This window comes from Hippocampus bargibanti, linkage group LG11 (assembly GCF_051943395.1).
Source record: "Hippocampus bargibanti isolate YZ-2025 linkage group LG11, ASM5194339v1, whole genome shotgun sequence".
In the NCBI taxonomy this organism is placed as follows: domain Eukaryota; kingdom Metazoa; phylum Chordata; class Actinopteri; order Syngnathiformes; family Syngnathidae; genus Hippocampus; species Hippocampus bargibanti.
In genome coordinates, this window is record NC_142744.1 from 2,342,319 (window position 1) to 2,360,000 (window position 17,682).

At 38.1% G+C, this 17,682-nt stretch overlaps 3 protein-coding genes across 3 annotated transcripts in view; 2 read left to right on the forward strand and 1 right to left on the reverse strand.

Moving 5' to 3' along the window:
• Positions 1-12,211, forward strand: part of LOC148891109 (small conductance calcium-activated potassium channel protein 2-like) — a 54,465-nt gene extending 42,254 nt beyond the window's left edge. The window contains exons 7-9 of the mRNA XM_089009116.1: positions 153-280; positions 6,814-6,883; positions 9,446-12,211. Coding sequence (XP_088865242.1) covers positions 153-280; positions 6,814-6,883; positions 9,446-9,751 — 504 coding nt within the window. The 3' untranslated portion in view covers positions 9,752-12,211. The remainder of the gene's footprint in view (positions 1-152; positions 281-6,813; positions 6,884-9,445) is intronic.
• LOC148891107 (inhibin beta A chain-like) overlaps positions 1-17,682 on the reverse strand; it is a 113,765-nt gene that overhangs the window by 88,946 nt on the left and 7,137 nt on the right. The gene's annotated exons all lie outside the window — the stretch shown is intronic.
• The window catches only part of marveld2l (MARVEL domain containing 2-like), a 14,408-nt gene continuing 13,684 nt past the window's right edge, over positions 16,959-17,682 (forward strand). Inside the window, 1 exon segment of the mRNA XM_089008654.1 lies at positions 16,959-17,136. The gene's annotated coding sequence lies outside the window, so the exon portion shown is untranslated.

Consider the following 17,682-nt stretch of genomic DNA (forward strand, 5'->3'; position numbering starts at 1 on the left):
TGTCATAGCAATCAGCCTGATGCCGCCATAATATTTACTTTCTGGCTTTAAACCACAAAACGATTGTGTACACCCCCCCTACACCCCCCCATTCCATACGCTCACATGTTATTAACCGAGCATCAAATGTATTGTATTTTTTTGTCTCACAGGTAAAGAACACAGCTGCCAATGTACTCAGGGAAACATGGCTCATCTACAAACACACCAAGTTGGTCAAAAAGATTGATCACGCCAAGGTGCGGAAACACCAACGCAAGTTTCTTCAAGCCATTCACCAGTAAGTGTCTGCGTTCACGTCATGACATCATGTTGGGAATAAAAATGTAACACCACTGACCCCCCCCCCCTCCTCCTCCCAAATCTTGCATGTAGAAATCAATATAATTAGCTTAGATGAGCCTATACAGTGATACATCGGTTTACGAACGCTTTAGCTCACCAACTTTTCGCCTTACGAACGGATATTTTTGGGAAACACACGGAGAGCTACAATGGCTGGCGGACTAGTTTTCCACACCCATTTTTTTCGAGTGCAGACGTGGTTCGTTATCGAGTGGATACTTTTGCTTTTTTTGGGACCGAAAAAGACCCCACCACAGGCTAGTGTTAAACCGAAGAGGAAACAATAGAAAAATTACGGTCGAGCTGAAGAAGGAGATCATTGAAAACCACGAACGAGGTGTGCGTATGTGTGATTTAGCGTCCCAGTACCAGTATGCTAAGTCGACCATTGCTACGTGTGGCTAAGGGTGTTTCTGTGTTGTCTAAGCAATGGTCTCAGGCCATAGAAAAGGTTGAAAAACCTCCGTTGATTTGGATTAACTCAAAGCAGCTAGCAGGGGACAGTGTGAGTGAGGGTATTATCACCGAGAAAGCACGGCAAATTCACTCGGATATCATCAAGAGGCATTAACGACCATCACAAAGGTCAATAAAACAACTTTATTATACAGTACTGTTTCTTTCTTTAATTATAATACAATAGCACAATTTATTATACATAAAATAGGGTATATTGTGTGTAGTTTTAAGGCTTATTTAGTTGAAAATCATGTTTTATGGAAACCTGGAAACGGATTATTTTCATTTTAATGGTTTCCTATGGGAAATTAATGTTTGGAAGACACACTTTTTGCCTTACACACACTTTCTGGGAACCAATTAATTTCGTAAGCCAAGGTATCACTGTATTTAGATTACATGATTGCCATTTCACAGCAGCAAAAACAAAATACAGGAGCTGCTGTAAAGGCAGCCACTCTCGTGGCGCCATCTTGAAGCCCCCAAAAATAACCAAAATAACAAATAATGTGACACAACACAGAAGACACAGACATTCTTCAGTCTTTAGCACTTTCTACACTCTATTTTTTTCATGAGGCAGTTCTAGATGAAAGAGGACCAAAACGTCCTTTTCACCAATGGATCAGGGACGTCATGCAGAAACGTGCACGTCTTCTACGAGCTCAATGTTGAAAGCAAACACGAAGCTGTAACATCCATTGACGAAAAAAAGAGATTGTCTCACATCTCCTATCCCGCATACAGTAAATCCGCTTCAATTCCGAGCCGCGACCATTCCACATACGCATCGATGCTAGATGTATTCTGAATATTTCTGGGTCCATGAATTAATTCTTGTGTGAGTCAAGAGGAAACAGACACTAGAATGTAGTGTAACACCCCCCCCCCCCCTCGAACCCCCTGTACCCTGTTCCCGCCCCCCCTCACCTTTGACCTTTGTGGTTAGAGTGCGAATTGTGAAGGTATCAGTGGTTTGGTGAATGTCGTGCGGTTTTAAACTGTACTGTGTTCTGTCTTTGTTTCGCTCGATCACCGCAGAGCTCAGAAGTAAGTTGAGTCTTCTATGTCTCCTCCTTTTGTCTCCTCGACATCCTCCTCCACGTCTGCCTTTGACATGCATGAACAAAAGTGTGTTGCCAAAATAAGATGACGGGGGGGTGGCGGGTTTGTAAACCAAAAATAGACGGCCGATTTGTTTTTGGTTTCACTTGAAGTTCATTTGATTTCACTCTCGCTTTACGCCATTGTTCTTTTGAATGGAGTGAACCAAAAAGGGACATCCTACATAACAAAAAAAAAAAAAAAAAAATGGCGAGAATGAGCTTTGTTGGCTAGCGGTTCATTTTCGTGTCTAATATCAGTGTCTGAAACTCATGACAAAAAGTTAGCGGACACCACGGCAGACAACACTGAAAAGTTGCCTGCCCGGCCATAAAGTTGCCTGACCCGTTTTTCACAACTTAAAGGACAACCGACACCACTTTTTTTGTTTCCTAACTGACATCAGAAAAACGTTTTGTAGCATCTAAAATACCCAAAACACGCTAGCTGATATTTTTAGTCAAATGCAAAACACCAATAAAAATGAGTCAAAGTGTCCCAAAACTACTTCGAAATGACCTCGGAGATGCAGAGTTTCAGAAGGCCCCGCCCCCTTGTTCGTGACGTCACGTCGGGACATCTTGCCTTGCTCTAGAACAAAGGTGTCAAAGTCAAGGCCCGCGGGCCAAATCCAGCCCGCCACATCATTTTTTTTCGGCCCGCGAAAGCAAATCAAACTTGTTAAATTCCATGATGATTGCTAAAATCTGAGCCAAAATGTCATATTTTTGGATGTCAACCACAATAAAAGTCATTATTCTTGACTTCATATTTGAAAACGAGTTATTCATTAATTTGCTGTGTGCTCTATATGTAATATTTGAAGGGATTTAAACATTCTAATGGCTTCCCCAAATTCATAACGGCCCTCGAGAGGAAACCATAACAACAATGTGGCCCGCGGCAAAAAATGACTTTGACACCCCTGCTCTAGAATCAATACAATGGCTTCAAATTCGGAGAAGATGCTTTCTTGTTAGTCATCCAGTTATGAATATGATTCAAATAGTTCTGAAGAGGAAAGCATACATGTTTGCAATCGATTAAAGGAGTCTTCCAGTATCAATTTGAGGCGTCAGGACTCCAATGTAGCGTCCCAGAAAATGCACAAGATGGCGTCCAAGCTCCCTTGGAAATGGGCTGATTTGTCTTCTGGGAATTTGTGTCAACTAGTATCAAATAGTAGTCTTGGTGCAACACACCATCGCGTTATTTATGTGTTTTCCTTCTAATTTCGCCATCAACACAAAATTTGCAGATCAAACAAAGTACCCAAAATGCATTGCGTGTCGCTTTCTCGGTCAGGGGCGTTCCTTCAGTGACGTCACGTCAGGCATCGTCATCAACTGGAAAACAAGACTTCCTGAATATTCAGTGCGAGTCTTAAATCGTAAAATATAGCTACATGCGGTGGAATCTTTGTAAAAATACGCTCAGTAGAAGTCATTTGAAGTCATTTTACAAATTACGGACACAACTTATCCGGAGATGTCGGTTGTCCTTTGATGCTTTAGTATATCCGGACCCAAACACTCAATTTTAGAACCCATTGTGGCCCGCAAGTCAAAAAGTTTGCAACAATGTCACATCCAAATCAGCCATAACAACGTTGTCGGTTACTAGTGTATAAACAAACACCTTTGGCGCCCGTACAGGATGTAAAGCGAAGCGGCGGCCATTTGACATCTCATTTCAGGCCCCATCTGTGGCATCTACATTAAAAAAAAAAAAAAACATCATGTACAAAAACGCACACATTTCATTGTTTAACACGCCACTCAAAAATCACTGCACGCTTGCAGAACAAGATTTTATTGATTTATTTTTGTTTGATTCCTGGCACTGGATTGGCTTTAGCAGTGATAAATGGGCATGGATTTATTTATTATTATTATTATTATTATTATTATTATTTTACTTTTGGGTGGTAATCAATAAGAATGTTTTGATTTCCAAACCGATTGAAAGTGTGCTCTAAGAATGGAAGCGTATTGCATTGCGGCTGACAATGTCATGAATGAAAGAATTTTGAGTGTAAATATTTTATTTATTATTTTTTTTGTGACTCGTTCGCGGCAAAACTAACACTAAAATCTCGTTACCAATTATGCTATCGTCTGCCTTTTAAAATTGATGTTAAATGAATGACTAAAGGGAAAAAAAAAATCTGCATTTAGTCTGAATATTTCTTGATTTATTTAGCTAGCTAGCTATTTGCTATCTAGCTGGCTGGCTGGCTATCTAGCTATCTAGCTGGCTAACTATTCGCTATATAGCTATGTATTAGCTATCTATTGGCTAGCTAGCTAGCTTTCTATCTATTTGAGTTACTTAGCCGGCTGCGGCGCATGTGGCTGCCGCTGCTCACCCACAAAAATTGTATTATTATTAATTATATAATTTTAATTATATATTTTATTATTATTATTATTATTATTATTATTATTATTATCATTATCTCTTCTTATAGTATTATTATAATATTATAGTATTATTATAGTATTATTATGATGATCATTATGATTATTTTATTATTATTATTATTATAATTGTTATTATTATTATTATTATTAGCTATCTATTAGCGAGCTAGCTAGCTTTCTAACTTATCCTGTGACAGTAAAGTGACCTTGAGAGTTTTGAAAGGCGCTTATAAATTAAATGCATTATTATTATTTTATTATTTTATTATTATTAGCTATCTATTAGCGAGCTAGCTAGCTTTCTAACTTATCCTGTGACAGTAAAGTGACCTTGAGACTTTTGAAAGGCGCTTGGGCATGAAATGGACTATTATTAAATATGTCCGACGATCATAACGCAAAAAAAGGGAAAGAGCTTTTCACCATTGACCGACTTAAACGTTTGGGTGGGGCGCTAATAGCCTAGCATGTCCCGTGTTAAAACGTTATTGATTTGTGTTTCTATATTCAAAGCTGAAATGTGATTTTCATTTCCGCAATGGTATTATTTTCTCAATTTGCTAGCACGTAAAACTAAGTCGCACTTAATTGAATTCGCGGCGGCCGCGTGAGTTATCGGATGCTGACTTGGCAAGCGTAGCTAACACTTCCTGTAAGCGATTAGAATGGAACAAACATGCTAGTAATGTACTCAACGTTACGTTGTGGCGTGTCACGCAATCTTTTTTTTTTTTTACTGACATCAGCAAAATGCGCCGTCGTCTTGCTTGAATGACTAAAGTAGGGATCGGGAACCTTTTTTTGACTAAGAAAGCATAAAAGGAAAACATTTACAAATGTTTGTCAGTTATATCCACACAAACACACACACACACACACACATAATAATAATAATAATAATAATAAAAATAAAAATAATAATAATAATATAAACGCCATGTCTAAACGCCTTTCAAAACTCTCAAGGTCACTTTACAGTCACAGGATAAGTTTTGCAGTGGGTGAGCAGTGGCAGCCACACGCGCCAGCGTTCACGCAACCCGGAAGTAACTGAAATAGGTAGAAAGCTAGCTAGCTAATAGCTAGCTAATAGATAGTTAGCTAGATAGCTCAGCAGCCAGCCAGACCACTAATAGATAGCTAATATGTAGCTAATATTATCAACCCGGAAGTAATAGATAGAAAGCTAGCTAGCTAATAGATAATCGCTAATAATAATAATAATAATAATAATAATAATAATAATAATAATAATAATAATAATAGTAATAATAATAATAATAATGCATTTAATTTCTAAGCGCCTTTCAAAACTCAAGGTCACTTTACAGTCACAGGATAAGTTAGAAAGCTAGCTAGCTCGCTAATAGATAGCTAATAATAATAAAATAATAAAATAATAATAATGCATTTAATTTATAAGCGCCTTTCAAAACTCTCAAGGTCACTTTACTGTCACAGGATGTTAGAAAGCTAGCTAGCTCGCTAATAGATAGCTAATAATAATAAAATAATAAAATAATAATATTGCATTTAATTTATAAGCGCCTTTCAAAACTCTCAAGGTCACTTTACTGTCACAGGATGTTAGAAAGCTAGCTAGCTCGCTAATAGATAGCTAATAATAATAATAATAATAATAATAATAATAATAATAATAATCACAATGATCATAATAATAATAATAAAATAATACTAAAATAATAATCATCATATTAATAATAATACTATAATAATAATAATATAATAATAATAATAATAATAATAATAATAATAATAATAATAATAATAATAATAATGCATTTCACTTATAAGCGCCTTTCAAAACTCTCAAAGTCACTTTACAGTCACAGGATAAGTTAGATAGCTAGCTAGATAGCTAGCTAGATAGCTACCGAGACAGCTAAATAGCTAATAGATAGCTATCAAACCAGCTAGATAGCTAATAGATACCGTAATAATAATAATAATAATAATTTAATTTATAAGCGCAATGTCACTTTTATGGCTGGCGAGCATTAGTTGCCGAGCGATGGACGAAATAAAGGATGCCGTCAACGCAAGACGCAAATGTAATATGCTTCCGTCATATTTTGCATGCACTGGTTTGCTAGTGAATTGACAAAGACCGGGAAATGCCTGAAATGTCTCTCCACATATATATATATTATAAAGAATATATATATGTATATTGTATACATATATGATTATTATTCATTTGAAAGCCTGAAAATTCTGATGCATGCGCGATGCGACATTTTTAATTTCGAGTCCATGTCGTATAAGAACGTCTCTGATAACAACATGTGTTGTTCCTCCTCCTCCTCCTCCTTTTTTCTATTGGCCCTTTCATGACACCCCCTCATCCCCAAACCACTTTGATCCTTTTCCCCCACTCATTTTGGGATCTTCCCATTTCTTTTTTTTTTTTTGGTCACCCCCCCTCCACCAATCATGTCCAACTTCCCACATCTCCACCCAGACTGCGCAGTGTCAAGATGGAGCAGAGGAAACTCAATGATCAGGCCAACACCTTGGTGGACCTGGCGAAGGCAAGTTTCATTCACTTTATTTCAGGTTTACTTGATTTATTTTTGTTGACACACACACACACGCACACACACACACACACACACACACACACACACACACACACACACACACACACACACACACACACACACACACACACACACACACACACACACACACACACACACTAACAAATAGTTTCATGCTATACTCCCAGGCAAGAATATTCTTAAATCATTGCACGTTTTTTAACAATTAGCTTCCGGGGGAGATCATGCATTGCGTTGGGCTTTCAGGACAAATGAAAAAAACGTTTAAATGGTTTATTGGATGATTTTTGTGGTCTTTATTTATTTATTTATTTATTTAGATGATTTTATTTATTTATTTATTTGATGATTTATCTATTTATTGTATGTATTATCTATTTATGTATGTATTTATGTATTTATTTATTTGTTGTTTATTTATTTACTTGTTTGTTTATTTATGTTAAAGATCAGCTTTCAGGGAGACGTGTTTGTTTTTTAGTTTATTATTTGATTATGTGTGTGTGTATGTATGTATGTATGTATGTATGTATGTATGTATGTATGTGTGTATGAATGTATGTATGTGTGTATGTATGTATGGTATGAGTGTACGTGTATACGTGTATGTGTGTGTGTGTGTGTGTATGTATGTATGTATGCATGCGTGTGTATGTGTGTATGTATGTATGCATGCATGCGTGTGTATGTGTATGTATGTATGTATGTATGTATGTATGTATGTATGTATGTATGTGTGTGCGTGTATGTGTGTATGTATAGTATGTGTGTGCGTGTATGTGTGTATGTATGCATGCGTGTGTATGTATGTATGTATGTATGTATGTATGTATGTATGTATGGTATGTGTGTATGTGTGTATGTATGTGTGTATGTATGTGTGTATGTATGTATGTATGTATGTATGTATGTATGTGTGTATGTATGTGTGTATGTATGTGTGTATGTGTGTATGTATGTATGTATGTATGTGTGTGTGTATGTATGTATGTATGTGTGTATATGTATGTATGTATGTGTGTGTGTATGTGTGTATGTATGTATGCATGCGTGTGTATGTGTGTGTGTATGTATGTATGTATGTATGTATGTGTGTATGTGGGTGTGTATGTATGTGTGTATGTATGTATGTATGTATGTATGTATGTATGTGTGTATGTATGTATGTATGTATGTATGTGTGTATGTATGTGTGTATGCGTGTGTGTATGTATGTATGTATGTATGTATGTATGTATGTATGTATGTATGTATGTATGTATGTATGCGTGTGTGTGTGTATGTATGAATGCATGTATTTATTTAATTGTGTAATTAACACATTCACTGGGCTGAGGCGGGGGGGGTCACATGACGATTGGGCAACCTTTGTCCTGGCGCACTCTTTGGAGAGGCAGCAGAGTAGAATGGAGCGGCGGGCGCTTCAAAGGGAGATGCGCATCCTGCAGCCTCATTTCATGTGGCTGCCATTTCCACTCCAATGTGTGTTTTCAAAGGTCACCAGGCCACCTCCTTTAATGTGTGTTTACTCGCCCCCCCCCACTGAGCCCTTCTTCTGCTCCCACATCGCATTCCCATTTGTCGGCACTGTGCCATTAAGTTCGCCGGCTCCTTTGGAAGCTGTCATGGAATAATGCGAGACAAAATCTGTCTATGTATTATTTATTTATTATTAAATTGTTATTTATCATTTATTCATCATTTTTATTATTATGTATTTATTTATTATTTCTTCATTATTTATGTATTATTTACTATTTTTTATTATTTATGATATATAATTTATTGGTTATCATGTATTTATTATATATTTTGTAATTAATTGTTTTCCAATTATTCATTACTTTATGTATTTTTTTATTAATTATTAATTTATTAATAATGATAGCTAATATATAGCTAGCTATATATTAGCTCTAGCTAGCTATCGATTAGTTATCTATTAGCTCTAGGTCGCTATTATTAGCTATCTGGCTATCTATTAGCTATTTATTTGCTATCCATTCGTTAGCTAGCTAGCTATTAGCTGTCTAGCTGACTGGCTGTAAGATGCCTAGCTGGCTCGCTGTTGACTATCTGGCTATCTATTAGCTATTTATTTGCTATCCATTAGCTAGCTTTCTGTCTATTTGAGTTATTTCCGGGTTGAGTGAACGCTGGTGCGTGTGGATGCCGCTGCTCACCCACAGAAAATCTGTGCTTATAAATGAAATGTATTATTATTATTATTTAACTCAATATGTGAGATACTATATTGTACTTTGTAAAGCCGCTCCCATTTCAAGCTCAGATAACTCCCGACCCATATCACTTAGGAATTAACTATTTTTTTTCTGATGAAAGAAGACAGTCTAAGGTTTCTTACGCTGAATTAAATGTTTATGTAGTCCTAAAACTCAATATTCAGTGAGTCCTGCAATGTGAGTGAAAATGACAAAAACCCTGGCACCGGAGTGAACACTTTTGCACCACATCTTCTAGCACTTCTCCGCTAATTATTATTTTTATTTTTTTTTTTTGGTCTCCGCTTAGACCCAGAATGTGATGTACGACCTGGTATCAGAACTCCAGGAGCGCAGCGAAGAGCTGGACAAGCGAATCGGCACATTGGAAGACAAGCTGGACTCGGTAACGGGCAGCCTGCAGGCGTTGCCTTGCCTCATCTCCCAAGCCATAACCCAGCAGCAACAAGACTTCCTGGACGGCTTCGTCCACCGTTTCCGGCCCGCTTCGCTAGCCTCGGAGCGCTCGGAACGCTCCGAGCGCTCGTGGACGTCCACCACGCGGAGGCGGCGCTCGCCGTCCACCGCGCCACACACCTCCTCCGATAGCGGATAACCTCGGAGAAGAACCTATTTTCGCTATCATCCAATCACATCATCCCTCTCAAATTATCCTGTCGCTGAGCTCATATCCTGACATGACGCTATCCTTACCACCGAAACCCCCAAAACCAATTTCCTTCCCTGTTCAGTGCAAGACTGGATCAATGAAACTCCCATAAAAGGGGTTAAAAAAAATAAAGAAAACTAAACAAAAAAAAAATGGAATCCAGAAAAAAATACAAATGCATCTGAAAAACGACAAAAAAAAACAAAAGAAAAAGACTGATAAACCGAGATAAAGTAGAAATATGGTTTATGTTTTAGCCATTGTATGGCTGTTCAAGTTAGCTTTTTTGTAAAAGCCCTTAAAAAAATGGACAGAGGTCAAGGGTCACTGGGGTGAGAGCTGGCTATCACACCGGAGAGTCCTTATTACCAGCGTGGCGAATCAGCGCCTGCTATTCCGTGAGCAGGGGATGACAAAATGTACCGTATTTTCCAGTGTATAAGGCGCACTAGAGTATAAGGTGCACCCCTAATGAGTGGAGTATTTTCTAATATTTTCCATCTTTAAGGTGGACCGGAGTATAAGGCGCACCCCTAATGAATGGTATATTTTCAAACTTTTTCCATCTGCAAGGCGCACCGGAGTATAAGGCGCACCCCTAATGAATGGTGTACTTTCCAAATTTTCCATCTATAAGGCATACCAAAGTATCAAGAGCACCCCCAATGAGTGCTGTATTTTCCATATATAAGGCACACCGGAGTACAAGACACACCCTCAATGAGGGGTGTATTTTCAGAATTTTCCCATATATAAGGCGCACCGGTGTATCAGGTGCACACCTAATGAGTGCTGTATTTATTTTTTTTCCATACGTAAGGGACACCGGAATCGAAGGCCCACCCACAATGAATTGTGTATCTCCAATATATAAGGTGCATTGGAGTATATGACGCACTCCCAATGAATTTTCAATTTTTTTTCCATATACAAGGCGGAGTATTAGACACACCCCCAATGAGTAGTGTATTTTCAAAAATGTCCATATATAAGGCGCACTGGAGTATAAGGCGCACCCCCAATGAGTAGTGTATTTTTAAAAATGTCCATATGTAAGGCGCATCCCCAATGAGTGGTGTATTTTCAAAAATTTCCATAAATAAGGTGCACCAAAGTATAAGGCGCACCCCCAATAAATGGTGTATTTTCAATTTTTTTTACAAATATAAAGCGCATCGGACTATAAGGCGCACTCCAATAAATGGTGTATTTTACATTTTTTTCCATATATAAAGCGCACCGGACTATAAGGCGCACCCCCAATGAGTGGTGTATTTTCAAAAATTTCCATAAATAAGGTGCACCAAAGTATAAGGCGCACCCCCAATAAATGGTGTATTTTCAAATTTTTTTTCCATATATAAAGCGCACCGGACTATAAGGCGCACCCCCAATGAGTGGTGTATTTTCAAAAATTTCCATAAATAAGGTGCACCAAAGTATAAGGCGCACCCCCAATAAATGGTGTATTTTCATTTTTTTTTACATATATAAAGCGCACCGGACTATAAGGCGCACCCCCAATGAGTGGTGTATTTTCAAAAATTTCCATAAATAAGGAGCACCAAAGTATAAGGCGCACCCCCAATAAATGGTGTATTTTCAATTTTTTTTTTTCCATATATAAAGCGCACCGGACTATAAGGCGCACCTCCTATGAGTGGTGTATTTTCACGTTTTTTTCCCATATATAAGGCACAAACGCACTGAGTGGTGCAATTTCAATTTTTTTTCACATATAAGGCGCACCCCCAAAGAATGGTGTATTTTCAAACATGATCCATCTATAAGGCGCACCGGAGTATAAACTGCACCCCCAATGAATGGTGTATTTTTGAACTTTTTCCATATATAAGGTGCATTGGAGTATAAGGCGCACCCTCAATTACTAATGTATGTTCAAACATTTTCCATATATAAAGATGCACCACAGTATAAGGCGCACCCACAAAGAATGGTGTATTTTCATATTTTTTCCATATATAAGGCGCATTGGATTATAAGGCGCACCTTCAATGAATGAAAAAAAGTTTTCCAAATACAATATAGAAATATATACAAGTTTTCCAAATATCAGGCGCACCACATTATAAGGTGCTACAGTAAAGGCTGGGGTTACGCAATACTTCGGGTAATTGGACTTGGTGGTTGCTGCCGGTAGTTACGAGACCTTTTGTGGCTCAATATGACTTCCCATTTAAGGCGCACCAGCGTATAAGGCGCAGGGTCATCTTTTGAATAAAAATCAAGGCTCTTGGGTGCACCTTATACAACGGAAAATACGGTAAGTTTTTCCCTGTGAAAGGACTGGTGTTATAGATTCTTTACTGTCGGTGAGGGCAAACGCTGTCGGGGAAGGGTAAGGGGTGGGCGGGGCCTAACACGCTGAGATTGAAGATGGGGGAGGAGCTACGGCATTACTACTGGGTAGGAAAAAAAAAAACGATGACACAATTGCCAACTTGAAGGTTTCAGCTTCCTTGTTCTTATCAAGGGAAAAATGAGAGCGACTATCTTTTTTTAGTGAAATACTGACGTGATTTTTTCAGTGCCTGAATGTATAAATAGTAGAAGGGTTATTTAATTAATGACTAATTTCAGAGCCTTTTTTTTACAACGTCAACAGTCCGACGACACCATTTGCATTCCCAGTTTTTTGGATACATTCCTCTTCATCAAAATGATAGCATACATTACACGGCCTCCATTGAGCAACTTCGCTATGAGAACTTTTGTTTGTTTTTTTTTGTTTGTACAGTGATACCTCGGTTTACGAACCCCTTGGCTTACGAACTTTTCGGTTTACGAACGGTAAATTTATGACAATGTTACCTTGGCATACAAACCCCCTAGAAGAAAATGGCAGCCGGCTTGTTTTGGTCTTCTATTCCCCGCCCCCGGTTCGGTTAAAACCACGTGATTGGTCAAGAACACAGCAGTGAGAGAAGGTGGTTTAAACATTAAAGAGACAGGCAGACGACAGAGAGAGAGTGACAAAATGGATAGAGAACAGTGAAATTTCGACTCGTTTAAACTTTGATAGTTCAAAGACAGAGTGTGGACTGCAAGGTTAAAATTCCCATCAATCAGGCTCCACAAATAACCCGCAGAAGCCATCTGTACACTTGATGCAAAAAGCTATCAACCCAGCTAAACAGAACGCAATTGATGAGGAACTAGGTAAAATTATCGCAGAGAAAGCACCTACAAGGGATCATTCCTCAAGATGGTGAAAAAAGAAGGCTACGTTTCTCATCAAGTGTTTAATGCTACTCCATTCCATCTAGCCATCAACGACCATCACAAAGGTAAATAAAACAACTTTATTATACAGTACAGTTTATTTCTTTAATTATAATACCATAGCACATTTATTATACATAAAATAAGGTATATTTTGTGTAGTTCTAAGGCTTAGAAAATTAGAAAGTAGAAAATTATGTTTCATGGGGAACGGATTATTCTCATTTTAATGGTTTCCTATGGGAAATTAATTTTTGGGAGACACACTTTTCGCCTTACACACTCTGTCTGGGAACCAATTAGGTTCGTAAGCCAAGGTATCACTGTACTAACACGATAGGGGGCAAGGGGGTAAAAAATGGAGTGTTCTAAGAGAGAGTGAAAGTGCATTTTACATGTGTTTGTATGAAAATGAGTTTCTAGCTCAATGCGGCATATCCATACGGAACAGTGGAAACGTGTCATGTATGTTCCTCAGCAACAGTAATTAGAGCATCCTGCGCTCGTCCAGATAATGGCATGCCTTGAGGTTTAAAACGGAAAAGAAATGACAAAAATCCACCCCGGGCCGCTTGCATGGTTCTGTGCAACAAAAAATGACAGTTGAACGCTTGAACGTTCCTTGGATGGCTTGCTTACTCAATTTGGATTTCCCCCCCAAAAAAATATTTCCACTCTTAATCTTTTTTTGGGGTCACTTTTTCTTTTATTTTGACAGACATTTTCCTCTTTTTATAGCACTTAGAGAGTTGCACTAAATGTGATTCTGTAATGCATTCCCTGTTGAAAAACAAGGCAAAGGAAAATCATGGTTATAAAAAATACAATAAAAAGTTCGAAAAGGACATAAATAAAAATGCCCAAGAAACTTTGGTGGGTACGAAATATTGAATTCATTCGTCTGCAATTGCGCAGTTCGGTAAGTAATCCAAATCACACACACACACACATTCCTGTTTCAATCCTTTTGTGAGGTCCGGATAACTCCAGATAAGGAATGAGGACCACCGTTGCTGATAAGTTTAGAGAACTAGTGTTACATTTGAACACTAAATGTCGCCCCATTTCCCACTTCAACTTCTTTAAAAACAAAGACGTAAAAAGTGGACTTGAAACTGAAATTACAGCAGGCGTGAGGTTTCTGAATGGGTACATTCAAAGTCCTCACCCCTGTTGTGAATTGGGTTAAAATACTGTTTGACTTTTTGTGGTATGAACGTTTTCTTGTCATTAACCACGCACACACACACACACACACACACACACACACACACACACACACACACACACACACACACACATAAACACACACAGTGAGTAAAAAGTGTGTATATCTAAGTGAAATGAAAATACACACTAAAAATCATTTTGGGTGAATTTGTGAGGACCTCTCTGAAACTTTAACAGATGCATATATAGACCCGCTAGAAGCCTTTACAATGAAAAAATTGTGAGGACCGGCCAAAAGGTCCTCACTTGTCAAAAATATCCACACTGCGTATGCTATAAAATGTTAGTGGTCCTCACAAGACTAGTCATAAAAACACACACACACACACAATAAATCAATTACGTTTAATTTTTTTCCCCCAATATTACCATTGCGGTTTAATATCTGATTACCGGTGTATAAGGTGCACCCCCAATGAGTGGTGTATTTTCAATGTTTTCCCATCTATAAGGCACACCGGAATATAAGGCGCACCCCCAATGAGTGGTGTATTTCCAAAATTTTTCCATATATAAGGCGCATCGGAGTAGAAGACGTACCCCCAATTAGTGGAGTATTTAGAAATTTCATCCATATATAAGGCACACCGTAGTATTATCTATCTGACTAATCCCTTACATGACAGGTGTCAAAGTCAAGGCCCGGGGGCCAACTCTGGCCCGCCATATAATTGTATTCGGCCCGCGAAAGCAAATCAAACTTGGGAAATTCCATGCTCATTTATCAAGCTAGAGAACTAGCTAGCGCTTTTTCTATTCAGCTATATGACTAATCCCTTACATCACAGGTGTCAAAATCAAGGCCCAGTGGCCAAATCTGGACCACCAATTCATTTTATTACGAAACCAAATTAGACTTGGGAAATTCCATGTTTATATATCAAGCTAGTGATAGTGCTAGCTAGCGATCAAGCTAGCTATCCCTCTTTCTATTCAGCTAGCTGGATAATCCCTTGTGTACAATATATCTGTCTGTCAGTTCGACAAACTATAAATTAAATACAACTGAACCGTAATCACCCGCTCCTCCGTTACAATCTTTTATCTACGTGACGCAGTTGGAACATTGACTTGAGCGATTCTGTGTTGCTCGAGCACACATGCTAGCAAGCCGACGCTCTTCCGTCATCAAACACAATGGCGGGGACCTTGGATTGTTCCAAACACAAGCGTCGTATCAGACAAAAGGCAGCTGCTGAGACCCTGTTACCTAGTCAACCGCATAGAACGCGCACACATTCAAATAAAAAGCCCCTATTTGTGTCGACGTGTGCAAACAGGGCTCGGAGTGGTAAATTACGGCTGTATCTGGAAGGAACTGGCACCAGTTTGCTATCCTCACCTCGTCCGGGTTGTACCGCAAACCCAAAGGTCTGCGAATCCTTTGAGAGTATAATTGTGCGATTGGTCATTTCTTTTCATGTTAAGCAGTGGCAGGCGCTTTAACACCTTAAAGGACAACCGACACCATTTTTTTTGTTTCCTAACTGACATCAGAAAAACGTTTTATAGCATCTAAAATACCTAAAACGCGCAGGCTGATATTTTTAGTCAAATGCAAAACACCAATAAAAATGACTTCAAGTATCTGCCACAAAATGAGCTCGGAACTGGCGAGATTCAGAAAGTCCCGCCCCCTTGTTCGTGACGTCACTAATGGACACAATAAAAACAATAGCTTCATAGTGTTCAGATGCTATATATATATATATATATATATATAGATGCTTTATGCTATGCTAGATGCTATATATATATATATATATATATATATATATATATATATATATATATATATATACAGTAAAGTCTCGTTATATCGATATCAGATATATCGATAGTCCCGGTATCGATATTTTTCGGACTCCCTTGAATATCGATATAACGAGACTTTACTGTATATAGATGCTTTGCTAGATGCTATATATATATATATATATATATATATATATATATATATATATATATATATATCAGTGTGTGACCATTAGTGACGTCACGATTTTCTGAATCTCGCCAGTTCCGAGCTCATTTTGTGGCAGACATTTGAAGTCATTTTTATTGGTGTTTTGCATTTGACTAAAAATATCAGCCTGCGCGTTTTAGGTATTTTAGATGCTATAAAACGTTTTTCTGATGTCAGGAAACAAAAAAAAAAATGGTGTCGGTTGTCCTTTAAACTGTTAAAGCGCCTGCCACTGCTTAACATGAAAAGAAACGGCCAATCGCACAATTATACTCTCAATATATATATACAAATAAATGATTGTGACTTATCACTTGAAATTCAAATAAAATAACTTTATTGTTCTGACATTTTTGTAATTTTTGGGGTGTAGGGTGTGGGGGGATGATCTGCCAAACTGCTCCTTTTTGCCAAGTCTGCTGACAACACCGAGTGCTCCGTTCTCAAAATTTTGCTCGTCAAAGCAAAAAAAAAAAAAAGACTGTGTGTGGCTCAAAATGGTTTGCTCTCATTTTCACTCGCTCTCTCACACAGCTTAACAGACTTAACGCCAGTCAGCACAAGCAAGTTTAATATTTAAGCTTCACCTCCCACCTATTCGCCCTTTGTGTGTGTGTGTGTGTGTGTGTGTGTGTGTGTGTGTGTGTGTGTGTGTGTGTGTGTGTGTGTGTGTGTGTGTGTGTGTGTGTGTGTGTGTGTTGAAACGGCTATCAAAAGCCGACATTGAGTCATTTGAGAGAGCTGCTGAACGGCAGGGCCTTGAGGGTCAAAGTAGCCATTTTGCTATCCATATCAGTTCCAGCGTGGAAACCAAACACCTCTACGAGTGTCACGGTGAGACATGGAGAAGGCCAGAAGATCAAACTGGACCTTAGCGAGTTTCCATCGTCAGGTAAAGTGACATTTTGGGCTTTGTGACTGTATTGTTTGGGACCTGTAAACTTTTAGGATGGCCAAAAGGTTGAAAATAGTTTTGTGTTCGACCTCAATCGTGTTAAACAGTTGATGATGAAATATTGTTCTATTTGTTTAAGAACTTGAGATCCAGATGAAAGTTTATAAGCTCATTGATAAAGCGATTTTATATACTAGCAAAGCGGCTGTAGCTTTATATACATTTTTTTACCTTAGTTGCAGTGATTGTCAAAGCCTGTTAATCGTACCACAGATGATATAATAGCGCCCTCTAGTGTTATGTAAAACGATCATCCATTCTTTCATTTTCTAAAAAGCAAATCTTCAATTTTGCTGTAACGATAGCCTAAAAATTAATATATTGGTTTCATCAGACCATAACAGAATTTCCCAAACACAAGTGAAGCCTTAGAATAAAACATTAAAAAAATGGACACTCTTGGACTGTTTTAAAATATTCTAAACTATCTATTACATTTTTTTTCATAGCTTCAAGTAGTCAATAGCTTCTATCTGAGTTACT